The 24,881-nt window shown below is 28.8% G+C and overlaps 1 protein-coding gene across 2 annotated transcripts in view; it reads left to right on the top strand.

The window, feature by feature from the left end:
- The first annotated feature begins 2,346 nt into the window (after positions 1-2,346).
- LOC119608617 (insulin-like growth factor 2 mRNA-binding protein 1) overlaps positions 2,347-24,881 on the top strand; it is a 79,844-nt gene continuing 57,309 nt past the window's right edge. Inside the window, exons 1-2 of one of the 2 annotated variants that reach the window (XM_037963097.1) lie at positions 2,347-3,241; positions 12,443-12,741. In XM_037963097.1, the coding sequence (XP_037819025.1) occupies positions 12,629-12,741 (113 nt within the window). In that variant the 5' untranslated portion in view covers positions 2,347-3,241; positions 12,443-12,628. Of the gene's footprint in view, positions 3,242-12,442; positions 12,742-24,881 lie in introns of those variants that run through there. The other variant, XM_037963098.1, reaches the window with a different exon arrangement.

Genomic DNA, 24,881 nt, shown 5'->3' with positions numbered 1-24,881 from the left:
GACATCTGTAGTTAGCTCTATAATCTCTTTATTGAGGTCTATGTAGTCAATCCTTGACGTCTCTCTATGACGTCTCTTTTTTATAGTTACTAATAGATCTATTGGATCGTAGACATCTCTTTAATATATTTTTAAGGAAGAACTGAGTATCTATTGTATACCTTTCTTGGTCGCAGAACTAACTCTAGAACAACATTAGTCTGTGATTATTGAGGTTTTCATAGTCGGTTATAGGACTATTTAAAGACAAAAGAAAGTCTAGATCTTAGCTCAATAAGCTCTTCCTTGAGTTCTAAGTAGTCAATCCTAGGTGTTTCTATGATTAATGTTCGACCTTTCTATAGTTCAAAAAGGATCTATTGATTCGTAGACATCTCTTCAATAACTTTCTATAGAAGAACTGAGTATATATTGTAGACCTTGTTGGTCGTTGAACTAACTCTAGATCAACATTTGTCTGTGATTATTGAGGTTTCCATAGTCGATTATAGACTATAGATCATAGTCATTAGGATCTTTGAATATTCTATAGTTAGACCTCTTTCTGGGATCTATGCAGTCAATCCTAGAGGTCTTTTGTAGGCCCTTCTAACTCCAGAACAACATTAGTCTTTAATTATTAAGGTCTCTATAGTCTGCCGTAGGTCAGTCTAAAGACGATAGGAAAAGTGTTGAGGATCAAGAAGTCAATCCTAAGCATCTCTGTGGATAATCTTAGAACTTTCTTTTGTTAATAATAATCCATTTCTGGGGTCTATTCAGTTAATCCTAGAGGTCTTTTGTAGGCCCTTCTAAAGTCAATAATGGATCATAGTCAATAAAATCTCAGTATACTCTATAGTTAGGCCCCTTACTGGGGTCTATGCAGTAATTATTGAGGTCTCTATAGTCTGCCATAGGTCAGTCTAAAGACAATAGTTAAACTGTTGCCATTTCTGTAAAATCGTTCTTGAGGTTCAAGAAGTCAATCCTAAGCATCTCTGTGGATAATCTTAGATCTTACTATAGTTAGACAACTTTCTGTGGGGTCTATGTAGTCAGTCCTAGAGGTCTTTTGAAGGCCCTTTTAACGTCAATAATGGATCATAGTCATTAGAATATTCTATAGTTAGACAACTTTCTGGGGGGTCTATGTAGTCAATACTAGAGGTCTTTTGTAGGCCCTTCTAACTCCAGAACAACATTATTCTGTAATTATTGAGGTCTCTATAGTCTGCAATAGGGCAGTCTAAAGACAATAGTAAAACTGTTGCCATCTCCGTAGAAGACAATCCTATACATTCATATGGACAATTTTAGAACTTTTTTTAGTTAATAATAATCGATTTCGAACTATTGCCATTTCTGTAAAATCGTTCTTGAGGTTCAGGAAGTCAATCCTAGACATCTCTGTGGATAATCTTAGAACTTTCTATTGTTAGACAACTTTCTGGGGAGTCTATGCAGTCAATCCTAAAGGTCTTTTGTAGGCCCTTCTAAAGTCAATAATGAATCATAGTCATTAGAATTTTGGAATATTCTATAGTTAGACCTCTTTCTGGGATCTATGCAGTCAATCCTAGAGATATTTTGTAGGCCCATCTAAAGTCTATAATGGATCATAGTCATTCGAATCATGGAATATTCTATAGTTAGACCCTGGGGTCTGGGATCTTTGCAGACAATCCTAGAGGTCTTTTGTAGGCCCTTCTAAAGTCAATAATGGATAGTCTTTCGAATCTTGGAATATTCTATAGTAAGACCCTGGGGCCTGGGATCTATGCAGTCAATCCTAGAGGCATTTTGTAGGCCCTTCTAAAGTCAATAATGGAACATAGTCATTATCTCTCTATCTCTTGGGGTATATATGATCAATCATAGGCATACCTCCTATCTTAAGAAATCCTGGTTTTTGAAATTGAGTTTTTTTTTCTTCCTTAAAGCTCAGGATTAAACAAAATAGTCCCAAAAAAGTTTCTGATTCAAATTTTTGGCAATGAGTTTTTTTTTCTCAATGGAAGTTTGAGGAGTTAAAGTGAGTTCATGTGTGCGTGTGTGTGTTTAACTGAGAGTATTTAAACATTGTTTTTTTGGGGGTATGTGAAATTTCGGGGTATGTGGCTGTTTGTGCAAGTATTTGAGTATCTGTGTGTTGGGTTTTTTGAGTAGATTTTTTGACATTTATCATTTTGTATGTTAAACATATATAGTTTTTTTCTGTTTTTTTTGAGCATATCTATGTGTATTTGCAGCATTATTGTAAGTGTAAGTATTTAGTGTTGGTGTGTGTGTGTGTGTGTGTGCGAGTGTGTGTTTGTTTAACGATGGCACGGCTTTGAAACTTTTGGTAACTCTCTTATTGTGTTCAGTGTTCAAATACGTTCCTAACCGTGAGCAACCAAAGAAAAAATTTTGTTTTACACCTTCTGTGGAAACGTATGCGCCGCTAGCTACAAAACAACAAAAAAAATTCTGTTTCTGTTTTTTTAATTCTGTCAAAAAAAGAAAACAACAAAATCAATTTAACAAATTTAGTTTAAAAAAAATTTTGTTTAAGTTTTTTTTTACGTTTTATATCGTTTGTTTTTCTGTTTTCTTAAAATTTTGTTAAATTTTGTTCCTGTTCGTACGGTTCTTTTACTTTAAAACACAATACGCGTGTGTGTTCACTCCTTTTAAGTTATTTGTGTCAACTAACTGGGAATTATTAGTAAAGTAATATTTAAAAAAAATTTTTTAATTATAAAACAAATAACAAATCTTTAATTTAAAAAAAAAAAACTTAAAAAGTTTAAATTTTTTTTAATAAAAAAAAAGTAAAAGTAATATTTAAAAAAAATATTTAAAATTTGTTTAAAACTTGTGAGTGTTTTATTTAAAAAAAGAAAATTTATTTTATTTTAAAAAAAATTCCATAATTTTTTTTTACAAAAAAATGCTAAAAACCTAAAAAATTACCAAAAAAAAAAAGCTGACATCATCTGTTTAAAAAAGCAAAAAAAAAAACAAACACACTATAACATAAGCGAAAAAAATTAAAATTTTTATTAAAAAGCAAAATCATTTTTATAAAAAAAAATTATAAAAAAAAATCCCTTTTCCTCAAAACAACATTTCAAACATTTTCCTAAAATAAAAGAAAATTTAAAACTAAAACTTCAAACTAGAAAAAAAACTTAACTCTCAACTAAATATCGCCACACCAACAACAACAAAAACAACAACTTTAAATTATTAAACAAAAACTCATTCTAGAGCAAATGTAGGTACAATATTGTTTTTTTTTTCTAAATAAATTGCTAATGTATAAAAGCTTTACTAACACTTAGATAATTTGAAACAAAACAACAAAAAACTAAAATGGTGAAAACTGTTAATAGTTTTTTTTTTACACTAGAAATCATAACATCTAACAAAAGCTTCACTCTAGCAGCTTTTTCTGGTTTAAAACTGTAAAAATCAGGGATTTTTCTAAAAAAGTACTTTTTCAACATATGAAATTTTGACTTTTTTATCATAGTTTCTCTTATTATTGGGCTTAAATTTCAAGAAAAACATTTTTTTTTTTTCAAAAAAAAAAAATTTAGTACTTTTTCAAAAAAGTACTTTTTTGGTACTTTTAAAAAAAAGTACTTTTTTTGTTCCAAATGTATTAAATTTGTGAGTTATACTTAAAAAACAATTTTTTTTCAAAAAAGTACCTTTTTTCCAAAAAGTACTTTCTTGATACTTTTTGCAAAAAAGTACTATTTATGTCAAAATTTTTTTTAAAAACTAGTTTGTATCCTAAAATGTGTTAAATTTAAAAGTTTGCCTAAAAAATATGTTTTTATGTAAAAAAGTACTTTTTTGTTTTAAAACGAAATTAAGGGATTTTTTGTTAAAAAAATACTTTTAAAAATTAAAATTTTAACTTTTTTAAAGAAATCTTAACAAATTTTTGCAGAAATTTCACTTTAAATCCCTTAAAATCTAGTTTTTCCCAAAAAGTACTTTTTTGAAACGTTTTTCAAAAAAGTACTTTTTAGTTCAAAATATTTTTTAAAAACAACTTTTTATCCTAAAAAGTCTTTAATTTAAAAGTTTGCCTATAAAAATAAGTTTTTATGTAGAAAAGTACCTTTTTCAAAACAGTACTTTTTTGTTTTAAAATAAAATTAAGGGATTTTTTGTTAAAAATACTTTTTAAAAAATTTCAAATTTTAACTTTTCCAATGAAATCTTAAACAATTTTTGCCGAAATTTTACTTTAAATCCTCCAAAAACAAGTTTTTCCAAAAAGTACTTTTTTTGGTACTTTTTCAAAAAAGTACTTTTTAACGTAAAAATTGTTAAATTAAAAAGTTTCACTCAAAAAAATTTTTATTTTGGAAAAAAAAAACTTTTGTAGGAAAAAGTTGCTTTTTAAGGTACTTTTTAATAAAAAAGTACTATTTAAAAAAGTACTTTTTATCCAAAAATTTCTCTTTCTTATCATTTTTAACCAAAAATACAATATATTTTTATAAATTATGTTAAAAAAATGATTTTTGTATAAAGTACTTTTTCTACTACTAATTTAAGAAAGTACTTTTTCGAATTAACTTAAATTTGTTAACATTTTGTACCATAAATCTTAAATAATTCTTATAAATTATGTTAAATATTGGTTTTCTCAATTTAAATTAGATTTTTTGTAAAAAGTACAATTTTTCAAAAAGTACTCTTTTTCAAAAAAGTAATTTTTGACTTAAATCCCTTATTTTTATTAATTTTATAAACTAAAATACTATTTTTCCTCAAAAAGTATTCACAAAATTCTATTTTAGAAAAAAGTACTTTTTCTACTACTTTTTTCAAAAAAGTACATTTACTAAATTTTTAATTTTTATACAAAAACACTTATATTTCTTGTAAAACTTATTTTGTATTAAGTACTTTTTCTACTGCCTTTTTAAAAAGGTTCTCTTTTTATTAAATTATTGACTTATTCTAGTAAAAAGTACATTTTTACTACTTTTTTTAAACGTTTCTTTCTGATTTTTTTTTTTAATTTTTTCATCGTTTTGTCATTACATATCGATTTTTTATAAAATGTACTTAAAAATTTTGCTTAAAAAAATAAATAAAATTTAAAATTTTCTTTTGAAAAGTTACCTAAAAAAAGTACTTTTTTAGGTAACTTTTCAAAAAAGTACTTTTTGCTTAAAATTTCAATATCTCCTCTTTTTATAAACAAAACTATAAAATTTTCTTTAAAAATAAGTAAAATTTAATATTTTCATACAAAGTACCGTTTGTAGTACATTTTTAAAAAGGTACTTTTTTAATACCTTTTCAAAAAAGTACTTTTTGGTTTAAATTTCAATTTCTCCTCATTTTATAAGCATAAATACAAAATTTTCTTTAAAAATAAGTGAAATTTAAAATTTTCATAAAATATACTTTTTCAGGTACGTTTTCCAAAAAGTACTTTTTAGTACATTTAGTACATTTTGGTTTAAATTTCAATTTCTCTACATTTCATAAGCAAATATACAAAATTTTCTTAAAAATGAAGTCAAATTTAAATTATTTATGAAAAAGTACTTTTCTCTTATGTACCTTTTGAAAAAAGTAATATTTTTTTAGCATTTTATAAACAAAAATACTATATTTTCTTTAATAATAAGTAAAATTTGAGATTTTCATAAAAAGTACTTTTTTTGTTACTCTTTTTTAAAAAGGTACTTTTTCTGGTACCTTTTCTAAATAGAACTTTTTGATTTAAATTTCGTATAAAATTTAATTTTTCAACATACCACGAAATTTTCTCAAGAAATTGGTAAAATTTAGAATTTGAAAAAAAGTACTTTTTCTGATACCTTTTCTGAGAAGTACTTTTTTAGTTACTTTTTGATTTAAATTTTTCATTATTTTCTAAGGAAAAATACAGATAGAACATATGATATGAGTAAAAATACTAATATTTTTAGAAAGTACTTTTTTAGTACTTTTTTCCTAAAAGTACTTTTAAGCCTTAAATATACATTTTTGCTAACTATTTTGTTTAATTTGTGTTGGAAAAGTATTTTTTTGGGTACTTTTTGAAAAAGTACTATTTTGGTACTTTCTTCCAAAAAGTACTTTTAAGTCTTATATAAACATTTTTGCCCACCATTTTGTTTAATTTGTGTTAGAAAAGTATTTTTGTGTAAAAAATCCCTTTTTTGGGTACTTTTTGAAAAAAGTACTTTTTTTATACTTATTGAAAAAATATACTTTTAAGGCTAAAATATACATTTTTGGTTACTATTTTATTTAATTTGTGCTAGAAAAATGTTTTTGTTCAAAAACTACTTTTTTGAGTACATTTTGAAAAAAGTACTTTTTTGGTACTTTTTTGCAAAAAGTACTTTTAAGCCTTATATAAACATTTTGCCTACCATTTTGTTTAATTTTTGTTAGAAAAGTGTTTTTGTGCAAAAAGTACTTTTTTGGGTACCTATGAAAAAGTACTTTTTTGGTACTTTTTAGAAAAAAGCACTTTTAACGCTTAAATATAAATTTTTGATTACTATTTCGTTTAATTTGTATCAGAAAACTGATTTTTATAAAAAGTACTAAAAGTACTTTTTTTGTACTTTTTTCCAAAATGTACTTTTGAAGCTAAAATTTATTACTTTTAATAAATTTACTTAAAAAATATTAAAATTTCTTAATTTTTCTATACTTTTAACAAAATTTTGATAATAAATCCGCCATTTTTTTTAACTTAAATGTGTATGTTTTGGACTTTATCTCCTACAACAATTAAACAAAATCTTTGAATTATCTCTAAGTCATTTACCCCTAAAGAAGAGGGGGCCTAATTTTACTCTAGTTTACCGGCCTAAAAACGATTTCATCTTTTTTTTTGTGAAAAAAAAAAACATATTTTTATGAGATTATTGACTTTTAGTATACATTTAAATAGTTGTTGTAAAATTTAATACCTAATGTTGTTTTTTTTTTTCTAGTGGTTTCCTAAATCATAATTTCTGTTAAACTCTCCCTAGGTTCCAATAGGCACTCTCCCGTTTCGTATTTTTTTTCCTCTCCATTTATTAAATTAATACAAATATTTGCTCTTAAAATTAGTTTTTTTTAGTCTTTCGTCTTTCTTTCCTTCGTCTTCTTGGTTTGTCATTCATTATACAATTTATGTTTTATGTTTGTATTTTCTAATACACAGTGTTTTTTTTCTTTCTTTTCTCCTCTTTTTTTATGCTTACGGATTCTATTCTATTTTTTTTCAACCTTCCCTTTTGCTTACATTTTTTATTGTTTGTACTTTTTGTTGTTATTTGGGAGTGTGTGTGTTTGAGTGTATGTGTTGGAACAAACCCGAAAAAAAACCTAAATTTTTTTTTCTCACTTGCCAACAAATCTGTTTCTTCAGTTTTTTTTTTTCTAAATTAGTTTTATTATTTTTTTATTATTATATTCTTCTTGTTATAGTTTTTTTACGTATTTCTTTTGTTTCCATTTTCATTCTTGTTTTTTTTTTTTCAATTTGTTTGAGTGTGAGTAAATGTTTTAGTTTTTTTTTTCATTAGAAGTAGAGAACTCTTCTCTACTTTGTGTAGAAAAAAAATGAAATATCAAGGTTTATTCTAACGAAAAAAAAGGTTTATTTCCTGATACCCTACACCTAGTAGAGTCTTATTACAAATTCCAAAAAAAATAGTTGGAAAGAACCAGCAAAATCTAAAAAGTTTTCCATCAAAATTCCAAGCTCGTAGGACCATCATTATCGAAAACCCTCAAATTCAGTGACACCCCTACTTCTTATATGATTTTAAAGTTTAACCCTACGCCAAACCATTCCCAATCAAAATCTCTTTGTTTTGAGCCTTTTGCCAACGAATTTTCCGGCTCGTAGGACCAATAGCTTAGAAAACCTTTAAGTTCAGTAACACCTCACATCTCATAAGATTTTGAAGTTATGTCCATCCCCAAATCATTCCTAATTAAACTTCTCTTTTACATCTCTCTGTTCTCTCTCTCTCTTTCTAAAGAAATTCCCGGCTCGTAGGACTATCACCTTTAAGAACTTTCATATTTTACCAACACCCCTACTTCTCATAGAATTTTGATGTTTAATCCATCCCCAAATCATTCCTAATTAATCATCTCTTTAAAATCTCTTTGTTTTGAGCGTTTGCTAAAGAATTTTCCGGCTCGAAGGACCATCAGCTTTAAAAACCTTCACATTTAGTAACACCTCTTCTTCTCATAGGATTTTCAAGTTTATTCCATCCCCAAATCATTCCCAAGTAAACTTCTCTTTTACATATCGCTGTTCTCTCTCCTTTTCTAAAGAATTTTCGGGCTCGCAGGACCATCCTCTTTAAGAACTTTCAAATTTTACCAACACCCCTACTTCTCACAGGGGTTTGAAGTTCAGCTCATCCCCAAATCATTCCTTATTAAGCTTCTCTTTTAAATCCCTCAGTTTTAAGCCTTTTGCTAAAGAAATTCAGTAACACCCCTACTTCTCATAGGATTTTGAAGTTTAACCAATCACCAAATCATTCCAAATTAAACTTATCCTTTACATCTCTCTGTTCTCTCCCTTTTTCTAAAGAATTTCGTGGCTCGTAGGACCATCAGCTTTAGAAAACTTCACATTTAGCAACACGCCTACTTCTTATAGGATTTTAAAGTTTAATCCATCTTCAAATCATTCCCAATAAAACTTCTCTTTTATATCTCTCTGTTTTGAGCATTTTGCAAAAGAATTTCCCGGCTCGTAGGACCATCAGCATTAAAATGCTTCATATTGAGCAACATCCCAACTTCTCATAAGAATTTGAAGTTGAGCACAATGCTTAAGCATTCCTAATTGAACTTTTCTTTAAAATCTCTCTGTTTTCAGTCTTTTGCTTGAGAATTTCAAGGCTCGTAGGACCACCAGCATTTAAAAACCTTCAAATTTTACCAACATCCCCACCTCTCGTAAGATTTTGAACCATTTCTTTAGAATTCTGTTCTAAAATGATGAAAAATTCCACCATAAAAGACTCAAAATTCCCGGCTAATCTCTTCCTTTATTCAAAACTCACCCCCAAACCCCTTCAAATCCCCTAAAACCTATATTACAAAGGTTCTATTAGTAAATTGTATCATAAACTTCTCCCTGAAACTAACTACCAAGATTACATTGTTCTAAATTCATTCCCTCCAAAACCTTGCAAATCTCCTAAAACCACGATCACTTAGTCAGTTGGACATTTCATTATCTATAAAATACATTCTAATAGTAATTTGCAGCCTAAACTTCATGCTGAAGCTTTCATAATTAAGCTAACTTTCAAGATCACTTTGTTCTAAAGTCATTCCATTCAAAACCTTTTAAATCTTTCTCTATATTTACTACCCTAACTCCTTAGTAACACCTAAGCCCTGAGGCCTTTCTTTTAAGATGTTTCTTAAAATATTTATAAAAACATAAGATCGCTAGATCAGTGATAATTCTTTATTAAACTAATGTCATGTTTAAGGCCAAAGAAGAACGTTTTCTCTTGATGCTTGAATTTACCGATCTAGAGTCTAAAGATCTTAAGATTAAATTGAAACAATATCTATGATATCATCGATCATTTTTCATTCATTCCTGATTAAAATACAAGAACAATTACGATCATTCCATAAAATTCATCTACAAGATCATGTGATCTTCTAAACCTACTCTCTTAGCGATTAATTTTAACGATCTAGAGACTTGTTCAATAACAGTTTGACTTGTTGAACAGTTCTAATGATCAGAGAAACGATCATCATACGATCAACATAAGATCTTGACAAGAAATTTTGCCAACATTCACAAGTATTTTTGGGAATCAATTATCACAGAATATTGCAACTAATCTTAACTCTAGATTTTCAAAAGATTTACTATCTTAACTTCTAAAAACGAATGTCTAATGATCACCGAATAGATCAAACTGATCATAGCGGCAAATTTGTGTCAAGATCAATGATAATCACAAACGTTTTCGAATCATTCTTAAACAAAGATCTTCAAAATGTCGAAAAGTAAATGCTTACCGATCATTGCAAATGATCTTATTTATAGATTTTCAAAAGATCTTTAATACTAGTAACTCGATCGCATAACTTTTGACTGCGTCTTAATTACTGATGATCACAGAAACAACAAAATTGTTTTTAACTTCTAATTTTGCGATCTTCATAAACGTTTTCGAAACTTTTTTAGAACAAAATCTTTTCATATTGAACTCACAAGTTCAGCATTAAAGTGATCATAGTTTCAAAACTTTGCACATTTTCTATGTTGTTAATAAGAGTTTTTAAACATGTCTGAATCACAAGATCGCAGACCATAACAATTGATCTCATCTTTGCTAAAGATCTACGAAGGATCGTTGTGTTTGAAAAGCAAATGATCACAGAATATTGCAACTGATCGTACTTCTAGTAATACTAATTACTCGATCGAACTCAAATTTAAAGATCTTTATAACATTGATCTTTAAAATGTTTTGGAATCTTTTGTTTTGTAGAAATATTTTTATAATAATGATTTAACAAGATCACAGAATATAGTATCTTTCTTTTCAAAGATCTATGTTGTTTTGAGATCTTTCAAAGTCTAAAATTCGACTGATCCTCACTGAAATTATTATAGTTTCTTATGTTATCTTAATAAATCTCTTCAACATGTCTGAAATGCAAGACCTTAGAACATAACAACTGATCACACCTCTACAACTGTTTCCTATCTCAGTATTTGAACAGATTCTTGGCAAGCTGATCTTGTGAGTTCAGCAATTGTTCTATGATCTTTGAAAATCTTTCAATCTTTTTAAAATTGTAAAGATCGTCACTGAAATGGCCATAGTTTCAAAACGTGATCATTCCTATGTTATTAATAAGAATTTAATAGAGTACTTTTTAACTTTTGAAACGCAAGATCACAGAACTTAGCAACTGATCGAATTTTTTCAAAAGATCTACGAGTTTTTTGTATCTCAGTGTTTGAACAGCTTCTTTGGTTAAATGAAAGACTCTAATGTTAATGATCTTGTCTTCTAGCTATGATCTTAACGATCGTTATGAATGCTTTATTGGTCACTTCTTTGTATCTCTTTGTTTGAACAGCTCCTATAACTAGGTGAAAGAATCTAATGATCACAGAGGAGTGTTAATGATCTTGTCTTTAGATTTAGCTTATAGCTATGATCTTAACGATCGTTATGAATGCTTTATTGTACAAATCTCTTTAGAATATCTTAAATACTAGTTATTTTAAAGAGCAATTATAACAAAAAGTTTAATTAACAAATAGGATCTGGAAATAATAATAATTTTAAAGTAATCAGCAAAGATCAGTGACTGAAAGATCACTAGTTTCCGAGAGACTAAGTAATACTAACTTGTGATAGTTGTTCTTTATTTCAAAGTTCTTCAAACTTGCGATATTGAGAGATAATTGGTGATCATTGATCGTTAAAAGTTTTATTTGATTCTGTCAAAGTTGTGCGATCTTAAAGAATGACAATCTTTCACAAACTTGTGATAATTGATGCTGTCAGTTGGACTTTAAACCAAAACATATATTTGACAAGAAAATTTAGAAAACGAGGGCGATATTTGATCAGATCTTAAGCTCTTTATGTGGAGAGTATTAAAGGTCAAGTTGTAATTTTGAAAATTATTAGATATATGAGTGATAATTGTAGTTGTTAAAGTTTTTACCTGTGATAATTGTCATAACACTTGTCCTTAACAAAAGTTCCTTTTATTTGGGTTCCACTGTTACAAGTTTAAATGTCACAATAACTATTATTACCTCATTAACCATTTTCAATAGTTGGCACTTATTAAGCCTCAAGAGAGAGAGAGAGGGCTAAGTAATGGAATGAACAAATGACATGACACTTCAACCACATAATTTTGACATAATTTGTAACAAGTTTTTTGTGTTCTTAACTGTTTTCTGTTGTTGTTGTTGTGTGACTGAGTAAAAATCAATTTATTGATTTAAATTTGGATGACCTAAAACATTAACAAATGTCACATGTTACATGTCAAACTGGGGAGAGCAAAAGAAAAACAAATTAAAAGAAAAGAGAGAAGCAAAGAAAAAAGAAACAAAAACAAAAGTAAAACTTTTAAAAAAAGGAAGAGGAAAAACTTGGAAAAAAGGCAAAAAAACATAGATGTTATGAAAAAGAGAAAGACAGACAGACAGACAGACAGAGAGAGGAAGAGAAGCAATAAATGACAGTTTAAGAATGACAGTTAGGTTGAGGATAAAAAAGGAATTAAATTTAAGTTGCAGATTGAATTAGATTGTAGTTGTTTCCTCCTCCTCCTCACCCTACTTTCCCTTTAAAATTTTTTATAAAAAACTATATTTTTTATAATTTTTTTTTTTGTTAAATTTTGCAATTTTATGTTTAATTTATTTTTCTATTCTTTTTTTATTTCATTATAGGTTTTTGGCAAATTGACTGTAAATTCAAAAAAAAAAAAATCTGGAAAAAAATTTTTCGAAAATTTCTTAAAAAACCAAATCTTTAAAAAAATCAAGCAAAACATTCCAAAATTTCCAAAAAATCCCTAAATTTAACTAAATTTCTCACCAAAAAACAAGAAAACTTATTTAAAAAAGCAAATAAAAATGGCTTCAGAATTGGATCAATTTGCCGAATTGGAATTGTCAAAAGAGGATCGTGAACAAATTTTCGATCCACCTTTAGATCGACAGCAAATGGAAGGTGCTGGCACCTCAAGGTATTTACCGTTTTTTTTTTTTAATTAATTTCCTAATTTTCTTTTAGTTTTTTAGTTTTTCACCTTTAAGTAGTTTGTAATTATTTAAAACAAAAAAAGTAGTTTTCTATAACTTTATGTTTTTAATGAGTTCCAATTAAACCCACAATTGCTGGTATTTAACACGCCTTTAAAAACACAACCATACAAAAAAACCCTAATTTTCTATATTCTTTGGGAATCGTTGGGTTTTTTAGGCCTCACTACTGCTTTCGCACGTTCTAATCTTTCTTTCAATTCCTCTAGATTTTTTTAACCTTTGATTTTTTTTCTGCTTTTCTTAAAGTTTTTTGTCAAACAACAAATTTTATTGCTATTTCAAGTGCTGTAGTAAACATTTCTTAATTTTTACCTAAAAATATCTTCCTTTTTTGCTCATTAAACATGCACCCCTTAAAAATAGGGTGTTTTTCCTCGCTGACCCCCTTTTTTTATTGTCACAAAAAAATGTCTTGTTCAACTAGCGTAAAAATATCCTGCTGTGAGCTATACAAATTTCTATACAAATATAAATCGAACATGAAAAATAAACTTTTTAATTGCAAATTGTTTCTTAAAAAAAAACTTTAAAATTTTTTCAAAAATAAAACTTTTTTTAAGAAAATTTTATATAAAAATCAATAACATTTAAACAAAACTTTCAAATTACTAAAAATCTGAGGCGGGCCATATTGAAACTGCATAAGAAACAATAAAAATTTCTAAAAATCTAATTATAAAGCAAATGTGAGGCGGGCCTTAAGGTAATTCATTAGAAATTTTATAAAAATTCTTTAAAACTTTTAAATTATAGAAAATCTGAGGCGGGCCAGATTAAATATTAATAAAAATTTATAAAAAACAACTAAAAGTTTGAAATTAAAGCAACTCTGAGGCGGGCCTTAGGGTAATTCATTAAAAATTTTATAAAAATTCTACAAAACATTAAAATTATAGAAAGTTTGAGGCGGGCCAGATTCAATATTAATAAAAATAAATACAAAATATCTAAAAGTTTTAAATTAAAGCAATTCTCAGGCGTGCCTTAATGTAATTCATTAAAAATTTTATAAAAATTCGTGAAAACTTCCCAATTATAGAAAATCTGAGGCGGGCCATATTGTAACTGCATAAGAAACAATAAAAATCTTAATATAATGCAACCGCCAGGCGGGTCTTAATGTAATTCATTACAAATTTTATAAAAATTCTTTAAAACTTGCAAATTACAAAAAATCTGAGGCGGGCCATATAAAAAATTCATAAGAAACAATGAAAATACATGGAACTATTCAATTACAACAACTTTAAGGCGGGCCATCATGTTTTCCAATGGAATAATTGTAATTATTGTATAAAACTTTCAAATTTTAGAAAATCTGAGGCGGGCCATATTAAAAAGTAATTAAAATTTATAAAATATAATTAAAAGATTCATATAAAAGCAACCTTCAGGCGGGCCATAATGAAAATTATACAAAAATGCTTAAAAACTTTTAAATTAAACAACATCTAAGGCGGGCCATATTGACAATTAATAAAAAACACTTAAAAAATTCAAATTCTAGCAAATCTGAGGCGGGCCATAAAGAATATTGTACAAAAAATGGCTTCAAGTGTTAGTTTGTCTAAAAATCTATGTAGTTTCATCAGAAAAATTAGAAAAAAATTTCTACAAATGTCAAAATTTTCAGACGGGCCTCTAAATATTTTTAATATTTTTGCGTAAAAATGTTTCAAAACTTTCGATTCATAGCAAATCTGAGGCGGGCCATATTAAAAATTGATAAGAAAGTATAAAAATACATAATAAATGTAAATTGCAACAATGGCTTGAAATGTTATTATGTCTTAAAATCTTTACGTTTTCAGCTAAAATTAGAAGAAATTTATAAAAATGTCAAAAATTTCAGGCGGACCTCTAAATATTTTGAATATTTTTCGATAAAAATTCTTGAAAACTTGCAAATTGTAGCAAATCTGAGGCGGGCCGTAGTGAAAATTTATAAAAAAAACAATAAAAATACTTGAAATTTTTAAATTCTAGTAAATCTGAGGCGGGCCATAAGGAAAATTGTACCAAAATAGCTTCAAGCGATAGTTTGATTAAATATCTATACGTTTTCAGCGAGAAATATAAGAAATTTATAAAAATGTCAAAAATTTCAGGCGGGCCATATCAAACTGTAATAAAAACCCTTTAAAATGTTAAAATTTTTAGGTTTTAATACAATTTCAAGCAAAAAAGTAAAGAAATTTATTAAAATCCAACAAATTTCAGACGGGCCACTTTAGCATTCAATGAAAATCACAAAAATTTTCAAGGAAAATAAAGAATTTTCTACTGTTTTTAGTTTAACATAAAAAGATATTTGAAAACTTTCGAAATCGAGAAAATTTGAGGCGGGCCAAGTAAAAATTTTCCAAATAATATGTAAAAAAACATAATCTTTCGAAATTAAGAAAATTTGAGGCGGGCCATATGAATTTTTATAAAAAATGTAGCAAAAACAAGTGATTTTTAAATTTTTATCAAACTTTTCAAAAGAAAAGTGTAAAATTTAATGAAATCTTAAAAGTTTCAGGCGGGCCAGTTCTAAATTTCAATAAAATTGTCGAAATTGTTAAGAAATTAAGTTTTCTTTACTTTTTCATAAAAAAAATTTTAAAACTTTCGAAATCTAAAAAATTTGAGGCGGGCCATGTTAAAACTTTTCAAAAAATGGCTAATTTAAACAAAAACTTTCAAAATCTAGAAAATTTAAGGCGGGCCATATGAAATTTTAATAAAAAATGTAGCGAAAACTGAACATTTTTATAAAATTATTCAAAATTCCAGAAGTTTAGAAATTGCGGAATTGAAGAAAATTTCAGGCGGGCCAGTTTTACATTTCAACAAAATTGGCAAAAAATTTAAGAAATGTAAAGATTTTTAAGTTTTCTTTACATTTTCATAAAAAAATATTTAAAAACTTTCAAAATCTAGAAAAATTTAGGCGGGCCATGTTAAAACTTTAAAAAAAAATTACTAATTTAAAGAGAAACTTTTGAAATTATGAAATTTTGAGGCGGGCCATTGGAAATTTTAATAAAAAATGTAGCGAAAACTGAAAATTTGTATAAAATAATCCAAAATTCCTGAAGAAAAGTTTAGAAATTGCGGAATTGAAGAAAATTTCAGGCGGGCCACTGTTTAAAAAAGTTGGCCCGCCTGAAAACTTAAGGAATTCTGTTAGAAATGTCTGCAGCTTTCGGATTTTCTGGGTTTTAAATAAAAATTCTTCAAATGTGCCGAGAAAATGAATGGCCCGCCTGAAAATTTTAGGATTTCTGTTAAAAATCTATGAAATTTTTGAATTTTCTAGCTGTGAAGTAAAAATACTCAATATATATGAGAAGAAAAGGTTGGCCCGCCTGAAAAATTTCGGAATTTCCTAACAAATAGATGCAGGTTTTAGATTTTTTAGGTTTTTTATATCAATTCTTAATATTTACTAAGAAAATAGATGGCCGCCTGAAATGTTTAGGATTTACATAAAAAATCTATGAAATTTTCGATTTGTTAAGATTTTAAGTAAAAATACTCAATATATCCAGCGAAAAAAGGTTGGCCCGCCTGAAAAATTTGTGAAATACCTTGCAAAAGTAAAAATGCTTAATAAATCCGAGAAAAAAAGTTGGCCCGCCTGAAAATTTTCGGAATTTCCTTGCAAATAAATGCAACTTTTGAATTTTCTAGTTTTTTTATTAAAATTCTTAATATTTGCTAAGAAAATAGATGGCCCGCCTGAAATTTTTTGGATTCCTGTTATAGATTTTAAATAAAAATTCTGAAATTTTAGGATTTCTGTTAAAAATCTATGGAGTCTTAGAATTTTCTAGGTCTTTAGTTATAATGCTTCTTATTTGCCGATAAAAAGCTTGGCCCGCCTGAATTTCTAAGTTTTTAATAAACGTTTAGATGGCCCGGAAGAAAACTTTAGGAAATCTTTTAAAAATCTAGGAATTTTTTGAATTTTCCTAGAAAAAAGTGTTGGCCCGCCTGAAAAGTTTAGGATTTCTGTTAAAAATCTAAGGATTTTTTTCATATTTTCTTGATTTTAAGTTATAATTCTTCATATTTGCTCAGGAATACCTTGGCCCTCCTGAAATTTTAAGGATTCCTAGAGTTTTTGTTCCTGTATCAAAAAATTTTTTGATTTTAAGACAAAACCCATTATATTTCTGGTATAAAAAACATAGCCCGCCTCAAATTTGAGCGATTTATGGAAAATTTGTTTTTATTTTCTAAACTATAATATGGCCCGCCTAAAATTAAAGCGATTTCTGCAAGTTTTACTTTTTTTAACAAAAATTGTTTGATTTTAAAGACAAATTTTATAATATTTCTGGTATAAGAACTTGGCCCGCCTGAAATTTCAAAGATTCCTAAAGCTTTCGCTTTTATTTCAAAATATTTCTAGGATTTATAACAAGTTTATATTTCTAGAACTAGAATATGGCCCGCCTGAAATTTTTGTTATTCCTGGAGTTTTCGTTTTTATTTCAAAAGTTTTCTAGTATTTAAGACAAATTTGCTTATATTTCTACAACAAAAACTTGACCCGCCTCAAATTTTAATGATTCCTGCTAGTTTTGCTTACATTTAAAGAATTTTTTAGGTTTTAGTTTAAAAAACTAAATATTTCTATAACAAAAATGTGGCCCGCCTGAAAAATGCATGTTATATCAAATATAACCTTTTAAGTTTATGAATTTTCATAAACTGAAGTTTATTGTTATGCTGGCCCGCCTGCAACTTGAAGATTTCCGCTTTAGTAGGGAATTTTTTTTATTTCAAAAGATTTATTTGCCTTGTTTTATGTCTTTTTGAGCACATAAAACATTATAATGTTGTCAAAACTAGCAGTTAATGCTAAAACATACATTTATTAGGTTTTTTTTTTTTTTTTTTTTTGATCGGGAATTCTTTGTATTTTTCTTTAACTATTAGTTAAGCAATGACATAAAAAAGGGTGTGAGTTAAAGTACAAGTTTCCTAAAGCAGTAAAGGAAATTCTAACAATTTCTAACATTGTATACAACATTAGATTTAGAAAACAAAGCTGTTGCTTGAAAAAAAAAACGGAAAATAAAACTAGTTTTTCCCCTTTTTGGAAAAAATTAAAAAAATACAAAATTTTTAATTACAATATACGTTTTTTTTTTGTTGCCACAATGTTTAGGTAAAAAATTATGAGAAGTATGTAGCAGACACATGTTGCATGCACCACCTCTCCTGCAAACACATCGTTAGTAACTAATTTGCTTTTTATAGGTTTTTATTGTTGTAGTTTAGAATTTTGAAATTGAAATTTAAATGTATCAATTTTTTTTTTCACGTGCTCTAGTGCTGAGAGATTTCCGTGAAATTTTTTAAATGTTTCTTTTTTTTGTTTTTATGCTTTTTTTGCAAAAAAAAGTTACTCTAACAAAAAAATTTTATTTTATTGTTTTTTTTTTTTTTGAAATTTTAGAAAAAGGGCGGTTTTTTTTCTAAGAAAAAACCCTAAATGTATCTTTTTTTTGGAAATTGAAAGCTTTGTTCTTTGGCAGCTTGTTAGTAGGGGTTTCCAGCTAACATGACAAGGGGTTTCTTCCTTTTCTTTTTTTTTTTGGAAATTGAAAAACCTTTGGCCTTTTTTTGCCAAAAAAGTAAAAAAAACACAAATAATACAAAGCATAACAATTTTTATGTCATGTTGTGTATCTGTGTCATTTGATTCCCATCGATTATGTAACATAAATTAGTTATGTTTGCTGGTATACTAGTAGTTTTTCATATTTGATTGACACTCAAATTAGTTTTCACATCTGACTGGCTTCCTTCATTCATTCAATCCTTCAACATGACAAGTTTGTCTTTTTTAAGGTTTTCCTTTCTTTTTGCCAAATATTAGCATAACAAAAATCTTCATTCATCTTGTTTATGAGGTGCTAATATGTATAATTTGAGGGTTACATATGTTTATTTTATGGCAAATATCACCTAAGACAAATTTACGCTAAAATAAGTCCGAAATTTCAAAAAAATTCGGCAAAATAGCAAGAAAATTTTCATAAAACAAGAAATTAGGCAATTTTTGTTGAACTCCCAACATGGCCCGCCTCAAGTTTAGTAGAAATCTTAAGATTTTTGAAAATCTTTTATAGCTATTACAAACCTCAATACTTAAGCTTTAAAATGACATTGAACAACCTTTGGCCCGCCTTAAAGTTTTGGCAAAATTTATGAAAATTTTCAAAAATTTATTTTTTTCCAGTTTTTCTTAAAATCCTACAAAAAAGTCAAAAATATTAAAAAATTTTAGCAAACTAAGAAGAAAATAACACTTTTAAAGACAACTTAAGAAATTTTTATTGAGAACCCCACATGGCCCGCCTCAAAATTGTCAGGAATACTGAAATTTCGCGAAGATTTTTAAAAATTTTAGTTCTAATCCTAGTTTTGTTCTAGTTCTAGTTCAGTTCTTGTTCAGTTCTAGTTCAGTTCTAGTTCAGTTCTAGTTCAGTTCTAGTTCAGTTCTAGTTCAGTTCTAGTTCAGTTCTAGTTCAGTTCTAGTTCAGTTCTAGTTCAGTTCTAGTTCAGTTCTAGTTCAGTTCTAGTTCAGTTCTAGTTCAGTTCTAGTTCAGTTCTAGTTCAGTTCTAGTTCAGTTCTAGTTCAGTTCTAGTTCAGTTCTAGTTCAGTTCTAGTTCAGTTCTAGTTCAGTTCTAGTTCTAGTTCAGTTCTAGTTCAGTTCTAGTTCAGTTCTATTTCAGTTCTAGTTCAGTTCTAGTTCAGTTCTAGTTCAGTTCTAGTTCAGTTCTAGTTCAGTTCTAGTTCAGTTCTAGTTCTAGTTCAGTTCTAGTTCAGTTCTAGTTCAGTTCTAGTTCAGTTCTAGTTCAGTTCTAGTTCTGTTCTAGTTCTGTTCTTGTTCTGTTCTAGTTCCGTTCTAGTTCCGTTCTAGTTCTGTTCTAGTTCTGTTCTAGTTCTGTTCTAGTTCTGTTCTAGTTCTGTTCTAGTTCTGTTCTAGTTCTGTTCTAGTTCTGTTCTAGTTCTGTTCTAGTTCTGTTCTAGTTCTGTTCTAGTTCTGTTCTAGTTCTTTTCTAGTTCTGTTCTAGTTCTGTTCTAGTTCTGTTCTAGTTCTGTTCTAGTTCTGTTCTAGTTCTGTTCTAGTTCTGTTCTAGTTCTGTTCTAGTTCTGTGCTAGTTCTGTTCTAGTTCTGTTCTAGTTCTGTTCTAGTTCTGTTCTAGTTCTGTTCTAGTTCTGTTCTAGTTCTGTTCTAGTTCTGTTCTAGTTCTGTTCTAGTTCTGTTCTAGTTCTGTTCTAGTTCTGTTCTAGTTCTGTTCTAGTTCTGTTCTAGTTCTGTTCTAGTTCTGTTCTAGTTCTGTTCTAGTTCTGTTCTAGTTCTGTTCTAGTTCTGTTCTAGTTGTATTCTAGTTGTATTCTAGTTGTGTTCTAGTTGTGTTCTAGTTCTGTTCTAGTTGTATTCTAGTTGTATTCTAGTTGTGTTCTAGTTGTGTTCTAGTTGTGTTTTAGTTGTGTTCTAGTTGTGTTCTAGTTGTGTTCTAGTTGTGTTCTAGTTCTGTTCTAGTTCTATTCTAGTTCTGTTCTAGTTCTGTTCTAGTTATGTTCTAGTTCTGTTCTAGTTCTGTTCTATTTCTGTTCTAGTTCTGTTCTAGTTCTGTTCTAGTTGTGTTCTAGTTGTGTTTTAGTTGTGTTCTAGTTGTGTTCTAGTTCTGTTCTAGTTCTGTTCTAGTTCTGTTCTAGTTCTGTTCTAGTTCTGTTCTAGTTCTGTTCTAGTTCTGTTCTAGTTCTGTTCTAGTTCTGTTCTAGTTCTGTTCTAGTTCTGTTCTAGTTCTGTTCTAGTTCTGTTCTAGTTCTGTTCTGGTTCTGTTCTAGTTCTGTTCTAGTTCTGTTCTAGTTCTGTTGTAGTTCTGTTCTAGTTGTGTTCCAGTTGTGTTCCAGTTCTGTTCTAGTTCTGTTCTAGTTCTGTTCTAGTTATGTTCTAGTTCTGTTCTAGTTCTGTTCTAGTTCTGTTCTAGTTCTGTTCTAGTTCTGTTCTAGTTCTGTTCTAGTTCTGTTCTAGTTCTGTTCTAGTTCTGTTCTAGTTCTGTTCTAGTTCTGTTCTAGTTCTGTTCTAGTTCTTGTTCACTTGCTAGGAAAACCTTTGGCCCGCCTCGAAGTTTTTTTACATATTTCAGGTTTTTTACATATTTTTCTTAATTAATTGTATTTATTTAAAATGTTTAACACTAAATTTACGAAAAAAAATTTGCCTAAAATAACTGAAAATTATGTTAACAAAACTGTAAAAATTGTTTAGCAGTTAAAATAACAAATTTTTGTTATTTATGTACATTTTCTCTTATTACCACTAAAAAAAAACCAAACAAACATTTGTTACTGGTACTTGGCGGTCAATGGGTTTACTTACTGCTAGCTAAGCTGGCTTAACTGACTGGGCTTTTTGAGACCATGAGTAAGTGTTGTTTTTTGCTCAAGAACCGCAGACATAAGCAACAATTTCAACAATTGTTTCATAACCAGGTTATACCAAAAAATAAATTAGTATAAAGAAAAAAAAGCTCAAAATATGTATAGAAATGTTTAACTGTTGGAGGGCAAAAACAGAGTTTTAAAACGTTTTAAGAACAGGTCAATGAACTACATATAGATGAAAAAATAAACTACACTTAGAAAATTTTTTAGTTTTAAATAGAAAAATGTTTTCGTAGTATATGTTTTGAGGAAAATTGAGTAGGAAATTTCTGTAAAGTCAGGGACCCGCCTGAAAGTTTTTGGAATGAAGATGTTGAAATTTTAGTTTAATTTGATATGTTTTCTTTCAGTGTTTTAAGAACTTTTGCTATTGCTGCTGCTGTTCTTTTCTTATGTTCTCAGTTAAATTTTGCCCAATTTTGTAGTGATCTTGAACTGCAGATAGTACAAGTGTTCTAATTTATAACACGGTAAAACAGTTGTTTCCAAACAACGATAGGCCTACTAGCCGAGAACCTTTTAAGCAGCAAAGTACGTAAAGGGTTCAATTGTATGAATTGAACGGAAAAAGAAAGACCAGGATAAATGTAATTTATTGTTGATTAAAAGAACATTTGTTGGGCTCTAGAAAGTCCAGGCGAAATGCTTTCTTTGTTATCCTATAAACTGTTCTTGTTTTTTTTTTCGTTAATGTCATTTCCTTTAGCAAATGATCCTGCTGTAAAGTTGTTTGGCCAAAAAATTACTTTCTTTTTTATTTTTTGATTAAAAAAACACAGAAGGGTTGCTTGTTTCCCAAAAAAAGGCCATAAAAACAGAGTTTTATTGATGGCTTTTTTGGGCCAACTTAAAAATTGCAAAAACAACAAAAAAAACTGCAACAAGAGCATCTGTCGTATTCGGTTTTTAGGCTTAAAAAAGGAGAGCAAACAAAAAAAAAAACAACCAACAAAACTACACCTTGTTTTGCAGTTGCCACTAAGACAGTCCAAACCCAGTCATCGTCCTCGTTGATAATCACTTTATATGTATGTATGCTGACGAAAGCGATGATGATGATTCACATTATTGAATATTTTTTTTTTTTTTTTTTTTTTGTATGAATGAAACGAACATGTTTTTTGAATGAATGAATGTTTTAACGTTATTGTAGGCTGCAACGTTATTACTACGTGCTGCACTTACGACGTATACTGTACTTGACTTGGCTTGTCAATGACCCATAAAAGCTTTTCCGAAAACAGTTCATGAACTACATGCAACATTAATCAAATGCGATCGTATACATCAATCTAGTTGATCTTTAAGTAAAGATAAGTTTGATGATGTTAATGACGGAGATGATGATGATGATGATGATGCAATTGATCGAACTTGCGAAAGAGTTTAAAAGATCAAACCTAAAAACAAACCAAAAGCTTACTAATTAAGCTTTAAGGAAGTACTTGATCATCAAACTATAATGTGTGCTGATAGCCAAATAAAGTTGGATCAAACCTTTGATCAGTTTGATCACTAAGGAAGTCGAACTCAATACAAGTTTGATGAAGTTAATGACGGAGATAATGATGATGATGCAATTGATCGAACTTGAGATAGTTGATCGAAGTAAAGTCATATAAAACTTGTAGTCAGTTTGATCTCAAATATAATCGAACTTAGAATAATCTTTCTGTCTAAAGTTTGATCACTAGAGAACTGGACCAAATAGCAAAAATGTTTTCTCTTCTAACGCTTCAAACTGCAATAAGTTTGTATCAAACCATTTGTATAAAACCCCCTAGAACATAAGGATCAAAATGATTCTCATTCAAATGCTTCATTTTCGCTCTGAGGGAATCCATTTCGATCAAACGGAAGAAGCTTTAAAGTGTTTTATAGCAAAGCTTTATATCCAACTAAAGTCGTATCGAACCTCTCATAACACTTCAAACTGCAATAAGTTTGCATCAAATCATTTGTATCAAAAATTAATAAACGTGAAAGCCAAACTGATAAACTTCCAAATGATTCAATTTCTTTCAGAAGAAAACCATTTTTATCCAACTAAAGCTGCCTTAAAGTGTTTGCTGCTATCGCTTTAAATCGAACTAAAGTCATATCAAACCTATGGTCAGTTTCATCTCTAATGGAATCGAACTTAACATAAACCATCAGACTAGAATTCGATCACTTAGGAACTCGATCAACTACAAAAATTTATCTCATGTAACTCTTCAAACTTAAGTAAGCTCGCTTCAAACTTAAGTTTGACGACTTCACACTTTACTTCATTAAGTAAAGTTCTATCAAACTTCAAAGAATTTCGATCAAACAAAGCCAAACTAAGGTAACCAGACATTCAAAGAGCAGAAATTATTCCCTTTTTAAAGCTTCCAATCTAAGTAAGGTTGCATCAAGCAGTTTGATCTCCAAAGGAAACGAAATTTGCTCAGTTTGAACGCAAAAGGATAACGAATAGCTGGCTTAAACTAAACCAAAGTTTGATTATTAGGATAATTACTTTAGACAGCTTCATATGAGAATAAATTAGAATCAAACTCAATCGCAGTTTGTTCTCTAGGTGAGCACGAAATGTTGCCTCAAACTGTAACACAGATTGATCTCTTAAAGAGTCTACAACTTCATAGTTTGCTCCCCAAGGGCTCTCGCCCAAACTTCCCTCATACACAGCTTCATACAAGGTTTGCTCTCAAAAGAAATCTCAAAATATACTGATGACTCGACATCATACCAAATGAGCTCGAAATTTTGCCTCCAACTGCAACAAAATTTGATCTCTAAAAGGCTCTACAACTTCACAATTTGTTCTCTAAGGGCCCTCACAAAGATGTCTCAAACTATGACATGGATTGATCTCTAAACTTCCACCTTACACAGCTTCAAACCAGATTAAACTTGCATCAAACTTAAGAACTCTTTGCACTTAGCTTTACTTCAAGTTTGCTTTCAAAAGAAATCTCATAATATTCTTTCGAAACAACTTCATACTAAATTAAGTTTACATCAAACTTCCAAGCAGTTTGAGAGCAAAAGAGAACCCAAAACTTTGCAGTAACCTTAAGCAAAGTTTGATCTCTAAGGGAGGCCTCAACTTTAGTCTTTTGCAGCTTCAAGCTAAAGTAAAATTGCAACAAAGTGAAGAACATTTTGGTCTCTAAAGAAATTCTTCTTACAGCAGTTTGATCAATAAGGCGAGAGCTCAAAATGTTTCAACCAACTTGAAACCACAACTTCTATCTTCAAACGCTTCTTAATAGAAGTAAATTTCATCTATTTCATCAACTAAAGAACTCTTTGGTAGCTGAAGAGATTGAGAGCAAACTTCGTGAATGTTGCATCAAACTGAAGTACTTTTTGTTTCACAAAGTGTTGCAATAGCGAAGTAACAACATATTTTAATGTTTTACAACTTCTTATATAAGCAATGTTGTATCAAACTGAACTCAATTTGAAATCTAAAAGAAGCAGAGTTTGATGGTGAAGAAAATCAAACTGAATCTTTAGAACAGTTTGATGTCCAAGATAAATGATTTAAATGTTAATCTTAAGCTTAGTTCAAGGTCTCAAGAAAGAACTATATGTTGTACTTTCAAACAA

The sequence above is a fragment of the Lucilia sericata genome, unplaced genomic scaffold (genome assembly GCF_015586225.1).
Source record: "Lucilia sericata isolate MDLA Ls3-8-SP2 unplaced genomic scaffold, ASM1558622v1 Contig000858F_arrow, whole genome shotgun sequence".
NCBI lineage: Eukaryota > Metazoa > Arthropoda > Insecta > Diptera > Calliphoridae > Lucilia > Lucilia sericata.
The sequence above is the reverse complement of the archived record's forward strand: the minus strand, read 5'-3'. Positions and strand labels throughout refer to the sequence as shown.